Source organism: Schistocerca cancellata, chromosome 8 (genome assembly GCF_023864275.1).
Source record: "Schistocerca cancellata isolate TAMUIC-IGC-003103 chromosome 8, iqSchCanc2.1, whole genome shotgun sequence".
NCBI lineage: Eukaryota > Metazoa > Arthropoda > Insecta > Orthoptera > Acrididae > Schistocerca > Schistocerca cancellata.
Window position 1 is genome coordinate 239,692,632 of NC_064633.1, and position 16,511 is coordinate 239,709,142.

Here is a 16,511-nt window from a genome sequence, read left to right on the forward strand (position 1 = left end):
GCTGAATATGTGGAATGCCGAAAAGCAAACCCAAGGATGACATAAAATCGAATAATATTCGTAGTTACTGCCTAGTTCAGTGTAACATAACCACTTTTAGTAGCTGCTACTGTCATGTAGTGATTTTCGCATCCCACATAAGCGATTATCTCATATTTTCACGTAAGCGTCGCTGTAACAATACATCTGAATGAATAAAAACTTTCATATTTCTCTATACAGGGTTACGTATGGGCTGTGCGAGGTGGACAAAACCAGTCCAAACATGACGAGGACACCCAAGGAGTCGGCTGCCTTCATGTCAGAAGTGTTCCGCACCAAGCAGCTGCCCAGCCAGTACAACCTGTAGGAGGTTGCGCAGTCACCACACGAGCCACATAGTAGTATGTCAACGTAGTGTTTAATTAAATCAGTTAATAAACGCAATGCAGTTACATTTAGCAATGGATGTGAATGTAGTTACGTCGACATGCTTCCTATGTAAACAAGTTTCTACAAATAAACGTCGTACTTTGATATCTTGTTTCTCTTCACCTCAGAAGGTACAGGAGCAAGTAGTACCCTCACAGTCTCACTTGAAGCACAAAATAAGAAAAATGGGCGTTAACATCATACTGGTCGCAAGACTGGTGACGTAAAAAGTATGCGTACACATATTCTAGTCTGCACTAACGATTTTACAAAAATCGAAATATATGCAAAAATGTAGGCCACTTCTTTTCTAAAGAGAAAAGTTAAAGGAGAAGGAGTTGGAGACCGGGGTGGACGGTCCCCCCAATTGTTCAACAAAGCAGTCGATAGGGTCATCAGAACTTTGGAGAAAGAAATACCTGGTATAAATACGGGAACAAAAGCTAGACGAATATACATTAAGTGCCTTGCTCTTGCTGAAGACATAGCAATAATCAGCCGGACTTCCGAGGAAGCCAGCCACACCATCAAGAACGTTTATAAAACCGACATTGAGCCCGGAATCTATATCCCTTACAAAATTATACAATACACGAACTCCAAGAGCGCACACTTGGCATCACTTGCAACCAAGTATGACAATGTCACAGCCGGCCGCGGTGGCCGTGCGGTTCTGGCGCTGCAGTCCGGAACCGCGGGACTGCTACGGTCGCAGGTTCGAATCCTGCCTCGGGCCTGGGTGTGTGTGATGTCCTTAGGTTAGTTAGGTTTAAGTAGTTCTAAGTTCTAGGGGACTTATGACCTAAGATTTTGAGTCCCATAGTGCTCAGAGTCATTTGAACCATTTTGAACAATGTCACACAAGTAAAACACTTGAAATAACTAGGTGAATTTATGTGGAACGCTGAAACCGAAAGAGTAGCTATCAAAATGCGTGCAGTAAAAATGCTTCATCCAAACAATTATCTGGAATATGTGCAATAAGAAATCATTGTCTATCTAAGACAATCTATATCACTACAGCACGTTCGTCCTTACGGAAGCACTCACTCCAACGAATACGCCTTTAATAACTACCAACGTCAAAGACATCGAGTAAATAGAAAGACAAATACAGAAAAAAAGTATTTGGACCCAAATTTCAGATCGTTTCCGGATGCATGACAGCTCATAAGGAACCCCTTGAATGCGACGTCGCAAAAGGTCAACGATATTTACGGCATTCGACACACCACATACTGTGAACCATGGAACAACAATATTTGCTGCTAATGGCAACATGGAGCGGGACGGGTTGTATCTAATGGTGATCACAGAATTAGGATACTGATCACCGCGTGACCGCTACGGTCGCAGGTTCGAATCCTGCCTCGGGCATGGATGTGTGTGATGTCCTTAGGTTAGTTAGGTTTAAGTAGTTCCAAGTACTAGGGGAGTGATGACCACAGATGTTAAGTTCCATAGTGCTCAGAGCCATTTGAACCATTTACGATACGGATCGTAGTTGAACTGCTTAGTTGACGAATAACTCACGACAGTGAAACAGCACTAGTGCTGTTGATACAAACAGAGAAAGGGCAACGACGAAAAAAGCATTCATTTCAAGATATGTACGACGGATGCCAAAGTTGCCACTACGTCATAAAGCAACTCAACGAATGTTGCAGAGTGAGAAAGAAGTGGCAGATGAAATATTAGTGTTTCTGCAAACTGCGTCAGTGAAATGTATGGTATCGTATGTGCTCGATAGTGCGGACAATGTACATGAGGAGTACAATGATGACGACACGTGCTTAAGTGAAGCTGACATTACAACAGATATCAAGCCATGTCGTTTAACATCCTTGTTGGACAGGGAGCCAATAATCCCGTCACCAGTGAAACGCCGTAAAGGAGAATCGCTGACCAAGTAGTGGGTACTTATCATAGTTAAGCACGTGGAAGGCCGTCTGCAGCACAGTACCAAAAAAAAACAGTGCGAGCAGATTTCGAATAATTTCACAGCAATATTACTGTGTAGAGCATATGAAAAAAAACGGACAGTCAAGGGAGATCAAAGCGCCCTTGTTACAAAAACTGGTGTTCGCAAGCTTCAAGGATGCACAGTACAATTTATAGGATGTTCATGTATATGACCTACTACGTTACGCACACCAAATTGCGCTCGCCATAGGTTACGTTGTTTTCAAGGGATGCAGTAGATGGTTGTACAACTTCAAACAATACTACAAACTGGAAGACGTAAAATAACGAAATTTCAAACAAAGCATGAATCTGACGATGCATGGAAAATTGTGGAAACGGCCCGAAAATTTGTAGGTGAGATTGCAAGATACACTGGAGTTGCGGTTTGATTTGAAAGACTACAGCCGACTACAAGTTTACACCATGAGAGCAGTCGCTTTAATATTTAAGCCTTCCGCTTCTCTACCTAGCCATGCGTCTGGTAAATTAAATCAGCCTTCTGATAGTGGTCGCTATTGAATTGGAGATTATCATTGTTATCACAATGTTAAAAAAATTGAATGCTAAGATAAGCTAATAAATAGGTGGCCATGTCATTATTGTACTCAATTTGTGACTGGTTTTTAATGTATACCAACACGAATTTAATATTTTATAAAAATGGCACGAGTTTCTTGACCATAAAACAGGACAAACATGTTAAGCGAGATGACAAATAAATCATGGACTTTAGGCGACACAAATAGGAGGACAAATAATTAGTACTCCACTGGCTGACATTTGTTTCCCAAAGAATTTACCCTGGCACAGATAATGGATAATGAAATCTGAAATTACGTAACGCTGAATAGTCTGATTGGTTTATTGTACACAGAAGTGGTGTAAGTTCGCGAAGCTCTTGTCGACCCCAGTTTACTAGTCTGGGTATTCTGACATTGGCCTCTCAACATACACTCCTGGAAATTGAAATAAGAACACCGTGAATTCATTGTCCCAGGAAGGGGAAACTTTATTGACACATTCCTGGGGTCAGATACATCACATGATCACACTGACAGAACCACAGGCACATAGACACAGGCAACAGAGCATGCACAATGTCGGCACTAGTACAGTGTATATCCAACTTTCGCAGCAATGCAGGCTGCTATTCTCCCATGGAGACGATCGTAGAGATGCTGGATGTAGTCCTGTGGAACGGCTTGCCATGCCATTTCCACCTGGCGCCTCAGTTGGACCAGCGTTCGTGCTGGACGTGCAGACCGCGTGAGACGACGCTTCATCCACTCCCAAACATGCTCAATGGGGGACAGATCCGGAGATCTTGCTGGCCAGGGTAGTTGACTTACACCTTCTAGAGCACGTTGGGTGGCACGGGATACATGCGGACGTGCATTGTCCTGTTGGAACAGCAAGTTCCCTTGCCGGTCTAGGAATGGTAGAACGATGGGTTCGATGACGGTTTGGATGTACCGTGCACTATTCAGTGTCCCCTCGACGATCACCAGTGGTGTACGGCCAGTGTAGGAGATCGCTGCCCACACCATGATGCCGGGTGTTGGCCCTGTGTGCCTCGGTCGTATGCAGTCCTGATTGTGGCGCTCACCTGCACGGCGCCAAACACGCATACGACCATCATTGGCACCAAGGCAGAAGCGACTCTCATCGCTGAAGACGACACGTCTCCATTCGTCCCTCCATCCACGCCTGTCGCGACACCACTGGAGGCGGGCTGCACGATGTTGGGGCGTGAGTGGAAGACGGCCTAACGGTGTGCGGGACCGTAGCCCAGCTTCATGGAGACGGTTGCGAATGGTCCTCGCCGATACCCCAGGAGCAACAGTGTCCCTAATTTGCTGGGAAGTGGCGGTGCGGTCCCCTACGGCACTGCGTAGGATCCTACGGTCTTGGCGTGCATCCGTGCGTCGCTGCGGTCCGGTCCCAGGTCGACGGGCATGTGCACCTTCCGCCGACCACTGGCGACAACATCGATGTACTGTGGAGACCTCACGCCCCACGTGTTGAGCAATTCGGCGGTACGTCCACCCGGCCTCCCGCATGCCCACTATACGCCCTCGCTCAAAGTCCGTCAACTGCACATACGGTTCACGTCCACGCTGTCGCGGCATGCTACCAGTGTTAAAGACTGCGATGGAGCTCCGTATGCCACGGCAAACTGGCTGACACTGACGACGGCGGTGCACAAATGCTGCGCAGCTAGCGCCATTCGACGGCCAACACCGCGGTTCCTGGTGTGTCCGCTGTGCCGTGCGTGTGATCATTGCTTGTACAGCCCTCTCGCAGTGTCCGGAGCAAGTATGGTGGGTCTGACACACCGGTGTCAATGTGTTCTTTTTTCCATTTCCAGGAGTGTATATATATATTCTTTACTGTCGTTTCTTGTTAACAATATCAGCTTATTAGAAAGAATTAGCAACTTTCACTCAGTCAATACTAGGCAGAAATCCAGTCTGCATCTGAATCGCACTTCCTTAACTCTTCTGCAGAATTGTGCGCAGTATATTGTTGCATCCGTTTTCAATAAGCTACCATATGAATTCAAAAATCTAGCAGTAAACCACACGCATTAAAATCGAAACTGAAGAGTTTCCTCATCGGTCACTTCTGTCAAGGTGTTCCTTGAAAAATTAAGATGATTCCTATGTTATATTGTTGACTGCGTTTACTGAAACTAATGGCTTGACTTTTTTGGGTTCATAAACATTTTATTTAATCTGTTATTACGTTTATGTTGTAATTTCATGTAATAACACGTACCATGACTTTACAGATTTGCTCTTCTATTTTGTCCTATCGAGACTAGACATGTAAATAAATAAATAAAATAAGTTGCACTACGTTGGAGCAGCCCAGAATAATTGGTGAGATTGTGATTCTGATGCCTTGTAAGGTTGGAACTGTAATACTATACCGCTTTCTCTATGCGTAGCGCTGTCTCAGATGAAATCGTCGTACAAACGTTGTCAGAGTAATCAAAATATCCACGGGTATGCTGCCGGTCTATAGTGTCCAACGGGCACAATATTTCGGCGATCAAACATGTCGCCATCATCAGGTGAACTGACGGACTGAGCTCCTGTGAACGTACCGGCACGGAGATCCGTACGCTATGGCTGCTCAGAGGGAACTGGGTTCGGTCGCGGCGGCGGCCGATTTAAATACCCTCCGCCCACGGCGCGCTCCCTCCGCCGTCCGCGCCCAGCGCCACGGTCGCGCGGTGGAACAGATTGCGACGGCGTCTGAGATGACGTCGGTGTGATGGCTCTGTCCGCCGTGGTCGTCACAACTATACGTCTGCTCGATTTACTCTTGATTAACCCGATCGCTGGTTCCCAAGCCTTGCTAAGATTATAGCCACAGTCCCGGTTTATGAGGTCGTCATTGGTGCGAATTTCGATGGCCTCTCTAACAACGCTGTCCCAGTATCTCGACGTCTGTACCAGAATCCTCGTGCGGTCATACTCCATGGCGTGATTTTCCGACAAACAATGTTCAGCGACCGCCGACTTGCTCGGATACATCAGTCGAGTGTGCCTCTGGTGTTCACGGCATCGATCCTCGACGGTACGCATCGTCTGACCAATATACGACTTGCCACATTGACACGGAATCTGGTACACGCCGGCCTTCCTCAAACCGAGGTCATCTTTGGCGCTCCCCACCAGTGCACGAGTTTTATTTGGAGGACAAAACACAGTTCCGACCCGGTGTTTCTTCAGAATGCGGGCGATTTTCCCCGAGAGTGCGCCTGTGTATGGAATAAATGCAGTGCCTACCTCCTCCCTCGTGACTTCATCCATCTCAACAGGTTGTGCTGCAGTGGTTGGGCGGAGAGCACGTTGAATCTGCCACTCTGAGTACCCATTTTTTCGAAATACAGTTCTCAGATGTTCCAATTCCTGGGGTAGACTCTCTGCGTCAGAGATAGTGCGCTCCCTATGTACTATAGACCGGCAGCATACCCGTGGATATTTTGATTATCAAATACGCCGGGAGAAACTCAAGAATCACGTTGTCAGAGTAGTCATTTGCGGTGCCTGTAAATCGCTATCACGGACACAGAATAGGCAAAGTCGCGGGCAGGTGTTCTGTCAGACGGATTACAGTTACTCTAAATTGGAGCCCTGATGTGTTGGCAGATTCCAGCTTGTGACACTCCCATTCACCAGTCTTGCCATGGACCAGTTTGATTCACTGATGTGATTGTGTGGACAAGGAAATCAAACGTCAAGGCGGCATCCTGATATGAATACGATTGTCCTTGGCACTGCAGTTGACCAAGAAGAAGTAGGTCCGAACTGTGAGTACAGCTAATCCTCCACCACAGGCTCCTCAGTCAAAACCAGTGCCAGAGCGAAAATACTCACAGGACGGAAGTCCGAAGTGTAAACCTCTCATAACAAAAGTTAACAGCGCAATTTCCTCTCCAGACCGGAGTCTGAATCAGAAGTGTTTTTCTCCTCTTGACACCTTTCCATCAAACCTGCATACATTCGGAAAATGCACCAATGCAAACGCCACCACCACATGGTTTTGCGTGAATCACAAGGCTCCACAAGTGCCACATGTCTCTTCTAGCTCGTCCGCTCAAGCTCGAGGCCAGTCGTAACCAAAGTTAGTAATATTCGTTTCTTCAGTGGGGAAGCAGCTGATCTCCGTCCCATAATTTTCCATGTGCGGAGGAAAAGTTACGTTCCAAATTGTGTTTCTCACGGCCACTGTAGGTAGTATGTTTTGAGAGCTTTCGTTTAGGCCTAAATTGAACAACAGATTTATCGCAGAAACCAATTTCTTAATGGGGCGAATGTTACAGTAACTCCGACCAGGTGGCTCGGCTAAGCTAACAAAAGTGCTTCTCTGTCCCAACACAGGTCATTTCAGTCCCGCCATAAACGTCGCGTTCCATCCTAAAATTCTTCTAAAGGCCTGAGGCTTCCCGAGAAACTCTGCACACAGAAGCATTGCAGAGAATGGCACCACATTAGAGCTACATCTAGTGACCATTCCAAGACAGACATGGAAACTCACGGATTTGTTCTGTCCTAAAATTCTTCCGAAGGCCAAAGCTTCCCTAAAACTCAGACGGACGATAAAAAGTGTGGCCTCTGTGAAAAGCGTCCGGTCCAAGGCGAACATGGTAAGTTGTGGACTTTCATAGACTCCTGCTCTACAAACAGTGGTGGGGGCTTATGACACTGATGAAACGCCTTGGATGATGAACTACTTTGTCTCCCGTACCCCTGTTCATGATGTGGCCAGAAACGCGTAACAAGTAGATTCAGGTAGGCTGTTTTCCGCCTCTTCGGTCGAAAGCTTTGTCTGCACATCAGTTCAAGAAATTCTGAGGACCAGCATTCTTTCTCCGGTAGCTACTTTGAAATGTTTCTCTCCCTAGCAACTGCACATGGCTTCCAGGCCCCAAATGTCTACTGAAAGGTGTACTGCTAAATAACCAAACTTGTTGTATACTCCAGAAAATACTACTCGAAGGAAAGATCCCATAAAGTTTCTGCGTGCATTAACACTGTACAGTCTCCCTTCAATACCTGCTCATGTCAATAACGTCATGTTGTCTCAAAATAAAATGATGTCTAGGATGAAATGAAAACATTGAAGAATAGCACTGAATTTCAAAATAAGTGAGACAGTGAGTTGTCCTCTCTCATTCCCTACACATATAGTTTATTTCCACATGGATACTGTCTCACTTCAAAATTGTATAGTGTGACGCAGAACACATGAAATCACCAAATAGTTTTGCGATCTTTTAATGATAACATAAGTGAAAGGGCGATTTTACCAACCAAAAAACACAAATGAAAAAGCCATCCTATCTTGGCCTTATTCAGAACAGGGGTCACCCGCTCACACAATGCTGCAAGAGAATATATGAACATTTCCTTGTGCAGTATGTTTCATGTAGACGCTGAGGTCGGTCCTACACCACAGCCTTCAGGTGAACGATTACTAAGTGGTTAAAAAGCTCTTGCAGAGGTGTTTTTACACATTCATACAATTTCTGTGGTCAGAGACTTCTGATGTCCTGAATCAGATTACAATTCCGGGCCGGCCGGAGTGACCAAGCGGTTCTAGGCGCTACAGTCTGGAGCTGCGCGACCGCTACGGTCGCAGGTTCGAATCCTGTCTCGGGCATGGTTGTGTGTGATGTTCTTAGGTTAGTTAGGTTTAATTAGTTCTAAGCTTTAGGCGACTGATGACCTCAGAAGTTAAGTCGCATAGTGCTCAGAGCCATTTGAAACATTTTTGAACAATTCCGGGGAGCTCGAAACATTCCCAGTGATTTACCTGTGCTCAGTTGTCCACATGGTTTCAGTTATTCATGATATATAAAGAGACAATAATAATAATTTAAGAAAAACTCTCACTATCAAAATCTAAACAAGGAAGTAACATGTGTCATCAGGTGTACTAATTTCGTCGGGCAACGTACTATTGTTTCCATTATCTACAAGACATCTGCATATTACACTATCCAGATAGAATTTACATACATCCACGATAAATTATCTTTACAAATAGAGCCGTATCATAAATTAAATCACTTTCACAAGAAAATATACACAATTACATGAAATCAAGAGTTACACAACATCGTATCCTCAATGGTCCCTGGGGAATCAGTTTACATTTACAAAGTCACATGGATAAAACACGGCACTAGATACATAGACAAATTGTCTCTAGACTGACTGGAGATCGAAAGGTGCGTGGAGGAAGCACCAGAGTGAGGGCTGCCTTTCACTCAGCGCCTGATGTAGGAGCATCAGTGGTTGGCTCTGGACCCCCATCTTGTCCTTGTCCTTGACAGCATCAAGATGGCAGCTGGGCTGTTGGCATCATATTGACCTGAGACGAATCGGCAGTCTTGGTATGCTGTCGGGTGTGACAGATATGATGTCTGGTTGGAGAAAATGAGACGGTGATGTTGATGGAGGCGCCATGCATCTCCCACCAAGGAAGTGATGTATCTGGCCCTACAGCGTCCCTTGACCAAGTAGCTGAAGGACTGCAGATTTCCCTTGGATTACGTGATGAGACGGCTTTACGTTTGGTGCACAACCTGTATCCTTGTGATGAGTTGTTGTCTCTCAATGTGCCAATGGGCAGTGTCTGATGTATCCACAATAGCCAGCACTCATCTGTGTCATAGGATATGACTGCATGTCCAACTCATCTGTATCATGGCCACCAAACTCCGCACAATGTCTGTAGAGGGGTGTGTCCATCTTTGGGAATCCTCTGGGACTTGTGGTGCCAGCTTATCTGCATGTACTTCAAGTCGTATCGTGGATTATCCTCTTGTCTGGGAGGTCCCATTGACAACTGCCCAGTGGGTGGTTGCTGTTTGCTGTCGGACATTCGGCAACAGGCCGTCTGCATGGCTCTCGAGAGTGTAGTGTGACGTCAATGGCGGGCCGCTCTCGTCCGGTGCGCCAACTCCATTCATAGCCTTGGGGTAAGTAGGTTTATGGCAGCTACGGCGCATTGCTCAGCTCCACCTCCGTTCTCATTCTCGTTTGGTGGCAGACGTGCCCAGAAGGTCCCCTGTTGTCCAAGCATTCATTCAGCTATACTAAAGGCAATCCACACGGTGACATTCCAGGCCACACTCATTGCAGGCATTCTCCTTATAGTTGCCCCGATGTCGTCACCACTTGTTGCTGGGTGTTGCCTCATGACTCCTCACAGGATGCATCAATACCGGGCTTGACAGCTCTCGAGAACACCACAGTCCTCATAGTATGTTTCATCGTCATGACTTTACATTGATTTTTACAATAGTTTCTTATGAACAGAACAACTTCAAAATGAAGTCTTTTAATAAGTACAACATTAACCAATTTATAAATATCTGAGTGATTGTAATAAAGTGAAAAGGTAAATAAGTGCTATCAAACTAACTAAACACGATACCCTTAACATTTGCAGCTGTGTTAAAAATACGTTGTGAAGTGTCCCTGCTCTGTGTATAAAAATGTATATTCATGTGTTGATTGGCACTGTGTTTACCAATCACTCAAACAAGCTCACTGCACACAACCCTCAGTAAACTTATTTTCTTTACCCAACACCAGTCAAGTTTACCTATAAATCCTCTCTACTGCTAGATTATGACTACGCTACAGATACTCCTCCTGTTTATAGTGCTTCTGGCAGCAGTGTCACCTAGTGCCGAAGCGATCTGAAGCTGCACTCCTGTTCATTTTCATAGATGCTCTGTCTCATGAAAACTGTTCCTGGATTTGCACACTGAAACCTATAAATGTCATTAGTTCCAACGTATGTGTTACTCAACAGGTTACAAAACAGCCTCCAGTCCTCCTCTTGTAGGATCGCAGCTGTAAAGGAATACAAAAAGGTAAATTATTTCCCCGCTGTCAAGTGATCTTCATCTCTCAGGAGAATTAGCTCTCCACGCGCCACTCGTAACACACCCGATATTCGAGACAAACATGCGCAGTGGCATGGCTTCGTTCTCGTCACTGTGAGACCGTAGAAAGCAAAGTGAACTCGCGTCTTGGGCAATGCATAAGATGCTGCGGAAAAGGACGTAAATAATCTCATAGACCATGGTGATATTTTAGAGAATACTGACAACAGAATTATACAGCTGAATTAGATGCTCATAATTCTATTCTTGACTAATATTCTTGCTCTCTTTTTCAGATTGTTACTCAGCAATGACAATGTGGTCCACAGACATTATGTGGCCATTTGTAACACAAGTAAAATACTGGTTTGTTAAAGAGCTTAGCTCTTCAACGTGCATGGGTTTTCATGCCACAAGACAGTGTCAGTTTGTAGTACGAGCTGTCACTTGTGACGAATGTCTTTGATTTTCAAGCAGTCAGTGAAAGCATAGATGCGATGATGTAAGAACTACGTAACTCATTCGACCATGTTCCACATCAATCATACCGAAAGCTAGTATATCGCAGTTACAAATATATCAAATACAGAAATTCAATAAATGGGTAATCTAGACTACGCTACACAATAACACTTAGTATTTGATAATTCATTGAAGTTCTATGTGCAAACTGATTCTTTACTCTGACCTAAATGAACTGCTATACACACCTTTTCCACAAATGATTTCACATAACAGAAATGATTAATTTGTGGAACCAAACTGCTGAGGTCATCGGTCCCTAAGCTTACAAGCTATTTAATCTGAGTGAAACTAATCTACGCTAAGGACGACACACGCACCCATCCCCGAGGGAGGACTCGAACCGCCGACGGGGGGAGCTGCCCGGACCGTGACAAGGCACCTGAGAGACACCCAGGGAGGGAGAAATGATTAATACATACAGCTGTCCGGACACTTCTGATCACAAAAAGAGGGCGAAATACCCAGTCTCCAGGCAGAATGGAATAATTCCAGCTGCTGACAAGTGTGAATACTTCCAAAGCAACAGTTTCATAACTCACGGCTGCAAAATAATAACATAACTTACTTGCCAAAGTACGGGAAACTGGCAGAACCTCTCTCTTGGAATATCAGTTTCTGCTGCGGAGCACTATAGGAATCCACGAGGCAGTACTGACTGTGAGACGTTCTAAAAGCTTTTGACGTCATTAACAGGAGTACTACTCTCTGAAATTTCGGCGGTAGCTGGAATAAAAACTTGGAACGAAATGTTAGTTACGTCTTATGTAGCAACCATACTGAAGCTATAAGACTCAAACCACGTGGAAGGAAAGTTTTGGTTGACAAAGGAGTGAGACGGTGTTGTAGGCTGTTTCAGACGCTTTTCAATCGCCACACTGAGCAAGCTGTGAAGGAATCAAAGGAGAATCCAGAAAAGTACAGTACACGCATATAGATTAAGAAACGAAACTAATGTTTGCCAATGACACTGTATTTGGGTCAGATACGGTATAAGACTTGGACGAAAAGAGATGGAAAACTGAACGTCAAAAAATGGTTCAAATGGCTCTGAGCACTATCGGACTTAACTTCTGAGGTCATCAGTCCCCTAGAACTTAGAGCTACTTAAACCTAACTAACCTAAGGAAATCACAAACATCCTTGCCCGAGGCAGGATTCGAACCTGCGACCGTAATCTTCACGCGGTTCCAGACTGTAGCGGCTGGAACCGCTCGGCCATCCCGGCCGGCTATAGTCGGATTGCTACCAGTAGCTTAATGCAATGTATTCTCCATATTCACGATGACATGAATTCATGCTATTATATATACGTACAAAATACCAACACATCATCAAATGACCTGTGATGGGTCAACTGCCGATATTGTAAGTGTCTCATAACTAGACATGTGCAATGGGATTGTTCAGTTCTATGAAATCTGTATCATTCAATTAGTATCCGATACTACACTACTGGCCATAAAATTGCTACACCAAGAAGAAATGCCGATGATAAACAGGTACTCATTGGACAAATATATTATACTAGAACTGACATGTGAATGCATTTTCACGACATTTGGGAGCATAGACCCTGAGAAATCAGTACCCAGAACAATCACCTGTGGCCGTAATAACGGCCTTCATACGCCTGGGCATTGAGTCAAACAGAACTTGGATGGCGTGTACCGGTACAGCAGCCCATGCAGCTTCAACACGATACCACAGTTCATAAAGAGTAGTGATTGGCGTATTGTGACGAGCCAGTTGCTAGGTCACCACTGACCAGACGTATTCAATTGGTGTGAGATCGGGAGAATGTCCTGGCCAGGGCAGCAGTCGAACATTTTCTGTATCCAGAAAGGGCCGTACAGGACCTGCAACATGCGGTCGTGCATTATCCTGTGAAATGTAGAATTTCGCAGGGAATGAATGAAGGGTAGAGCCACGGTCCGTAACACATCTGAAATGTAACGTCCACTGTTGAAAGTGCCGTCAATGCGAAAAAGAGGTGACCGAGACGTCTAACCAATGGCACCCCATCCCATCACGCCGGGTGGTACGCCAGTATGGCGATGACGAATACACGCTTACAATGTGCGTTCACCGCGATGACGCCAAACATGGATGTGATCATCATGATGCTGTAAACAGAAACTGGATTCATCCGAAAAAAGGCGCAGGCACTCCTGTCTGTGATGTAGCGTCAAGGGTAACCGCAGCCATGGTCTCGGAGCTGATAGTCCATGCTGCTGCAGACGTTGTCCTACTATTCATACACATGATTGTTGTCTTGCAAACGTCGCCATTTGTTGACTCTGGGACCGAGACGTGGCTGCACGATCCGTTACAGCCATGCGGATAAGATGCCTGTCATCTAGACTGCTAGTGATACGAGGCTGTTGGGATCCAGCACGACGTTCCGTATTGCCCTCCTGAACCCACCGATTGCAGATTCTGCTAACACTCATTGGATCTCGACCAACGCGAGCAGCAATGTTGCGATACGATTAACCGCAATAGCGATAGGCCACAATCCGACCTTTATCACAGTCGGAAACGTGATGGTACGCATTTCTGCTCCTTACACGAGGCATCACAACAACGTTTCTCCAGACAACGCCGGTCAGCTGCTGTTTGTGCATGAGAAATCGGTTGGAAACTTTCCGCATGTCAGCACGTTGTAGGTGTCGCCACCGGCGCCAATCTTGTGTGAGTGCTCTGAAAAGCTATTAATTTGCATATCATAGCATCTTCTTCCTGTCGGTTAAATTTCGCGTCTGTAGCACGTCATCTTATTGGTGTAGCAATTTTAATGGCCAGTAGCGTATTTGATTCGTGGTCATACCCAGAACGGGGGAGATGCAGTTAGAGCATCATTGAGAGAGCAGTTAAGAGTGCTAAGAAGTCAGGGCGAATTTATGTGCCCGATCAATACGTATTAGTCATTCGAAATGAAAAAAATGGAAAATCCGGTACATCTCAGAGAAATGGGTTTTTCAGATTTCAATGACATTAAAGGTTTGCATGGTGAGATGGCTCTTTACATGGCCAAGAACGTTGACGGCAGTATTTTCATAGCGTCCGAAATTAAATTATTGCCATGTGAAAAAGAAGGTCATGAGTTTCAGTTTAAGAACAGCTACAAACAGTCCGAGTGGGGACAAGTTCAGTTCAAAGGGAGAAAGAGGCGTTTAAAAGGGAATGTAGATGGGAGTCATTTGGATCTGAAAGCTGTTTATACTTTAAAAATGGCCCGCCCAGGAAACAATTTTCAAGATTTAAACAATTTCGTTAACAACAACATCATTTCTAAACATTACAAGGCCTTCTATGACTCTATTTCCACATAAATGTAATTTGTTGCTGTTATGTCATTTGGAAGTTCTTTATTTCACTTAGTACACTGTTTTATGTCAGTTTTAAGATGCAAATAATAAAAATGATAATAAAACAATGAAACTGTAAGAATGAACAAAAGATAATCGTTTAGAGGTAAAGTTTTTCCCCACACACCTTCTTTAGTCGTATTTGTTAATTTCGATAATAATGTCGGAAGAACAATGACACATTTACTTAAAGGGTTGCAAGGTGGTGAATGGGGTGCTGTTTGAAGGAAATAATTTTGTATTTTGTCGAGAACATTTAGTGTCACAATTAGGCCAGCTTTCAATTTCATAGATAATTTTACTCATGTTTTATGAAGTTTTTAAAAAATGTCGTTTGGTTTTCCGCCTCTCCTGTAAACTATTAATTTCGATAATTATGTCATTGTTCTTGTGGAACGGCAATATGACGTGCTACCCTATGTGGTTTCCTAAACACTGGTGTATTATCCTCCGCTAGTATGTGATGCTTCGTAATCGGTGTTGCCGGTAACCTACCCTCCGTTCCGAATAAATAGCTAAATGTCAATAACAATCACTCCAACGCGACCCTGTCGTCTCCCTGAAAATGCTGTAATTTTCCCCTCAATTGCGCTGCATCGACGAATTGCTTACGTCTCGCCTCTAAATCCTCCCTATCGAGGACATCTTCATCAAAACCCCCAATGTGGCCAATAACAACCCCTTCGACAAGCTAAAATCCGCTCTGCCGGAGTTATCTATACTTACAGGATCCCTATAATCTCCTTCCACATCACTTGCGTGAACTAAACTCCTCCGCACGAAACAGTGCGCATTATCCAACTCCTCATTCCTCAAGAGTGGCTCCACCACGTACGACGTCTCCTTTGGTAAGTCCGTATTTATCTAAACCTAGAGTACTTTCCCTGTACATGCCGGTCCTTAGAGCCGCCACAAGATCACTGTGATTCTCCATTCTCAGCCGACGTGACATCTCTGGCAGTACTACCCGCAGAAACACATCTAACGCCCTATTCTAGGTCTCCTGTAACACCACTCTATTCGTCTCCCCATTCGGTGACAGTTCGGACGTTTGTGCATTCAGTTTCCGAATCCTGCCTGAGAAAACCTCCACAGTCTCATTTCTTTTCATAACTAACGCACCTAATTTTTCCCGATAAAACCTGGTACTATTCTCTTTTTGGTACATCTGGCGTAACCCAACTTCAAGCTCTGAAAACGTCCCAACATTGTTCAACATTTCATTGTACAGTACTATGTACAATGGACTATGTACTATGGACTTGGCATCCCCTATCAGGCGCCACTCTCAACATTACAACATCCAAACACCCATTGGCCTCAGCCATTGTGATAATGTCATTAAGGAATACCGACACATCCTCTGTTGTTTTACCCGAAAAAGGATTAATCAATCCCATAATTGCAGGCTCAAATGGTCTATGACACTCCCCAACCTGCAATTTACTTTCACCCGATGTCCCTTAACCTACTTGTAATGCCTAAAATCTCCCCATTAATTCTTCATAGTTTTCTTTATCCCTTATCCTTGCCTCCGAAAATACTCGAATTTCCTCAGAATAGCTACAGCTTCCGCTGTAGTCACTGCCACAACCTCCGTTGCTTGCCACGTTTCCACCATTCCTGCTTAGAGCTCTACTGTTAGTATTAATTCCACTCTGCTACTCCTAAAACTTAGTTCTTGCTGCGAATCATCGCCCATCTACATTCTGAACAATTGCGTGCCAAATCTGTTACAAATAAAAGAACTCTAAGGCACCTACATTGTACATGGTAATCCATGACCTGACAGGTTGCAATAATTCGATCGCTTGGACGCTATGTCATCA

General features: G+C 44.8%; 1 protein-coding gene across 3 annotated transcripts in view; it reads left to right on the top strand.

The window, feature by feature from the left end:
• The window catches only part of LOC126094863 (myrosinase 1-like), an 89,387-nt gene that overhangs the window by 24,501 nt on the left and 48,375 nt on the right, over positions 1–16,511 (top strand). The window contains exon 11 of one of the 3 annotated variants that reach the window (XM_049909494.1): positions 223–516. The exons of the other annotated variants lie outside the window; for them this stretch is intronic. Within the exon in view, the coding sequence (XP_049765451.1) occupies positions 223–349 (127 nt within the window). The 3' untranslated portion in view covers positions 350–516. Of the gene's footprint in view, positions 1–222; positions 517–16,511 lie in introns of those variants that run through there. 3 annotated transcript variants of the gene reach the window in all.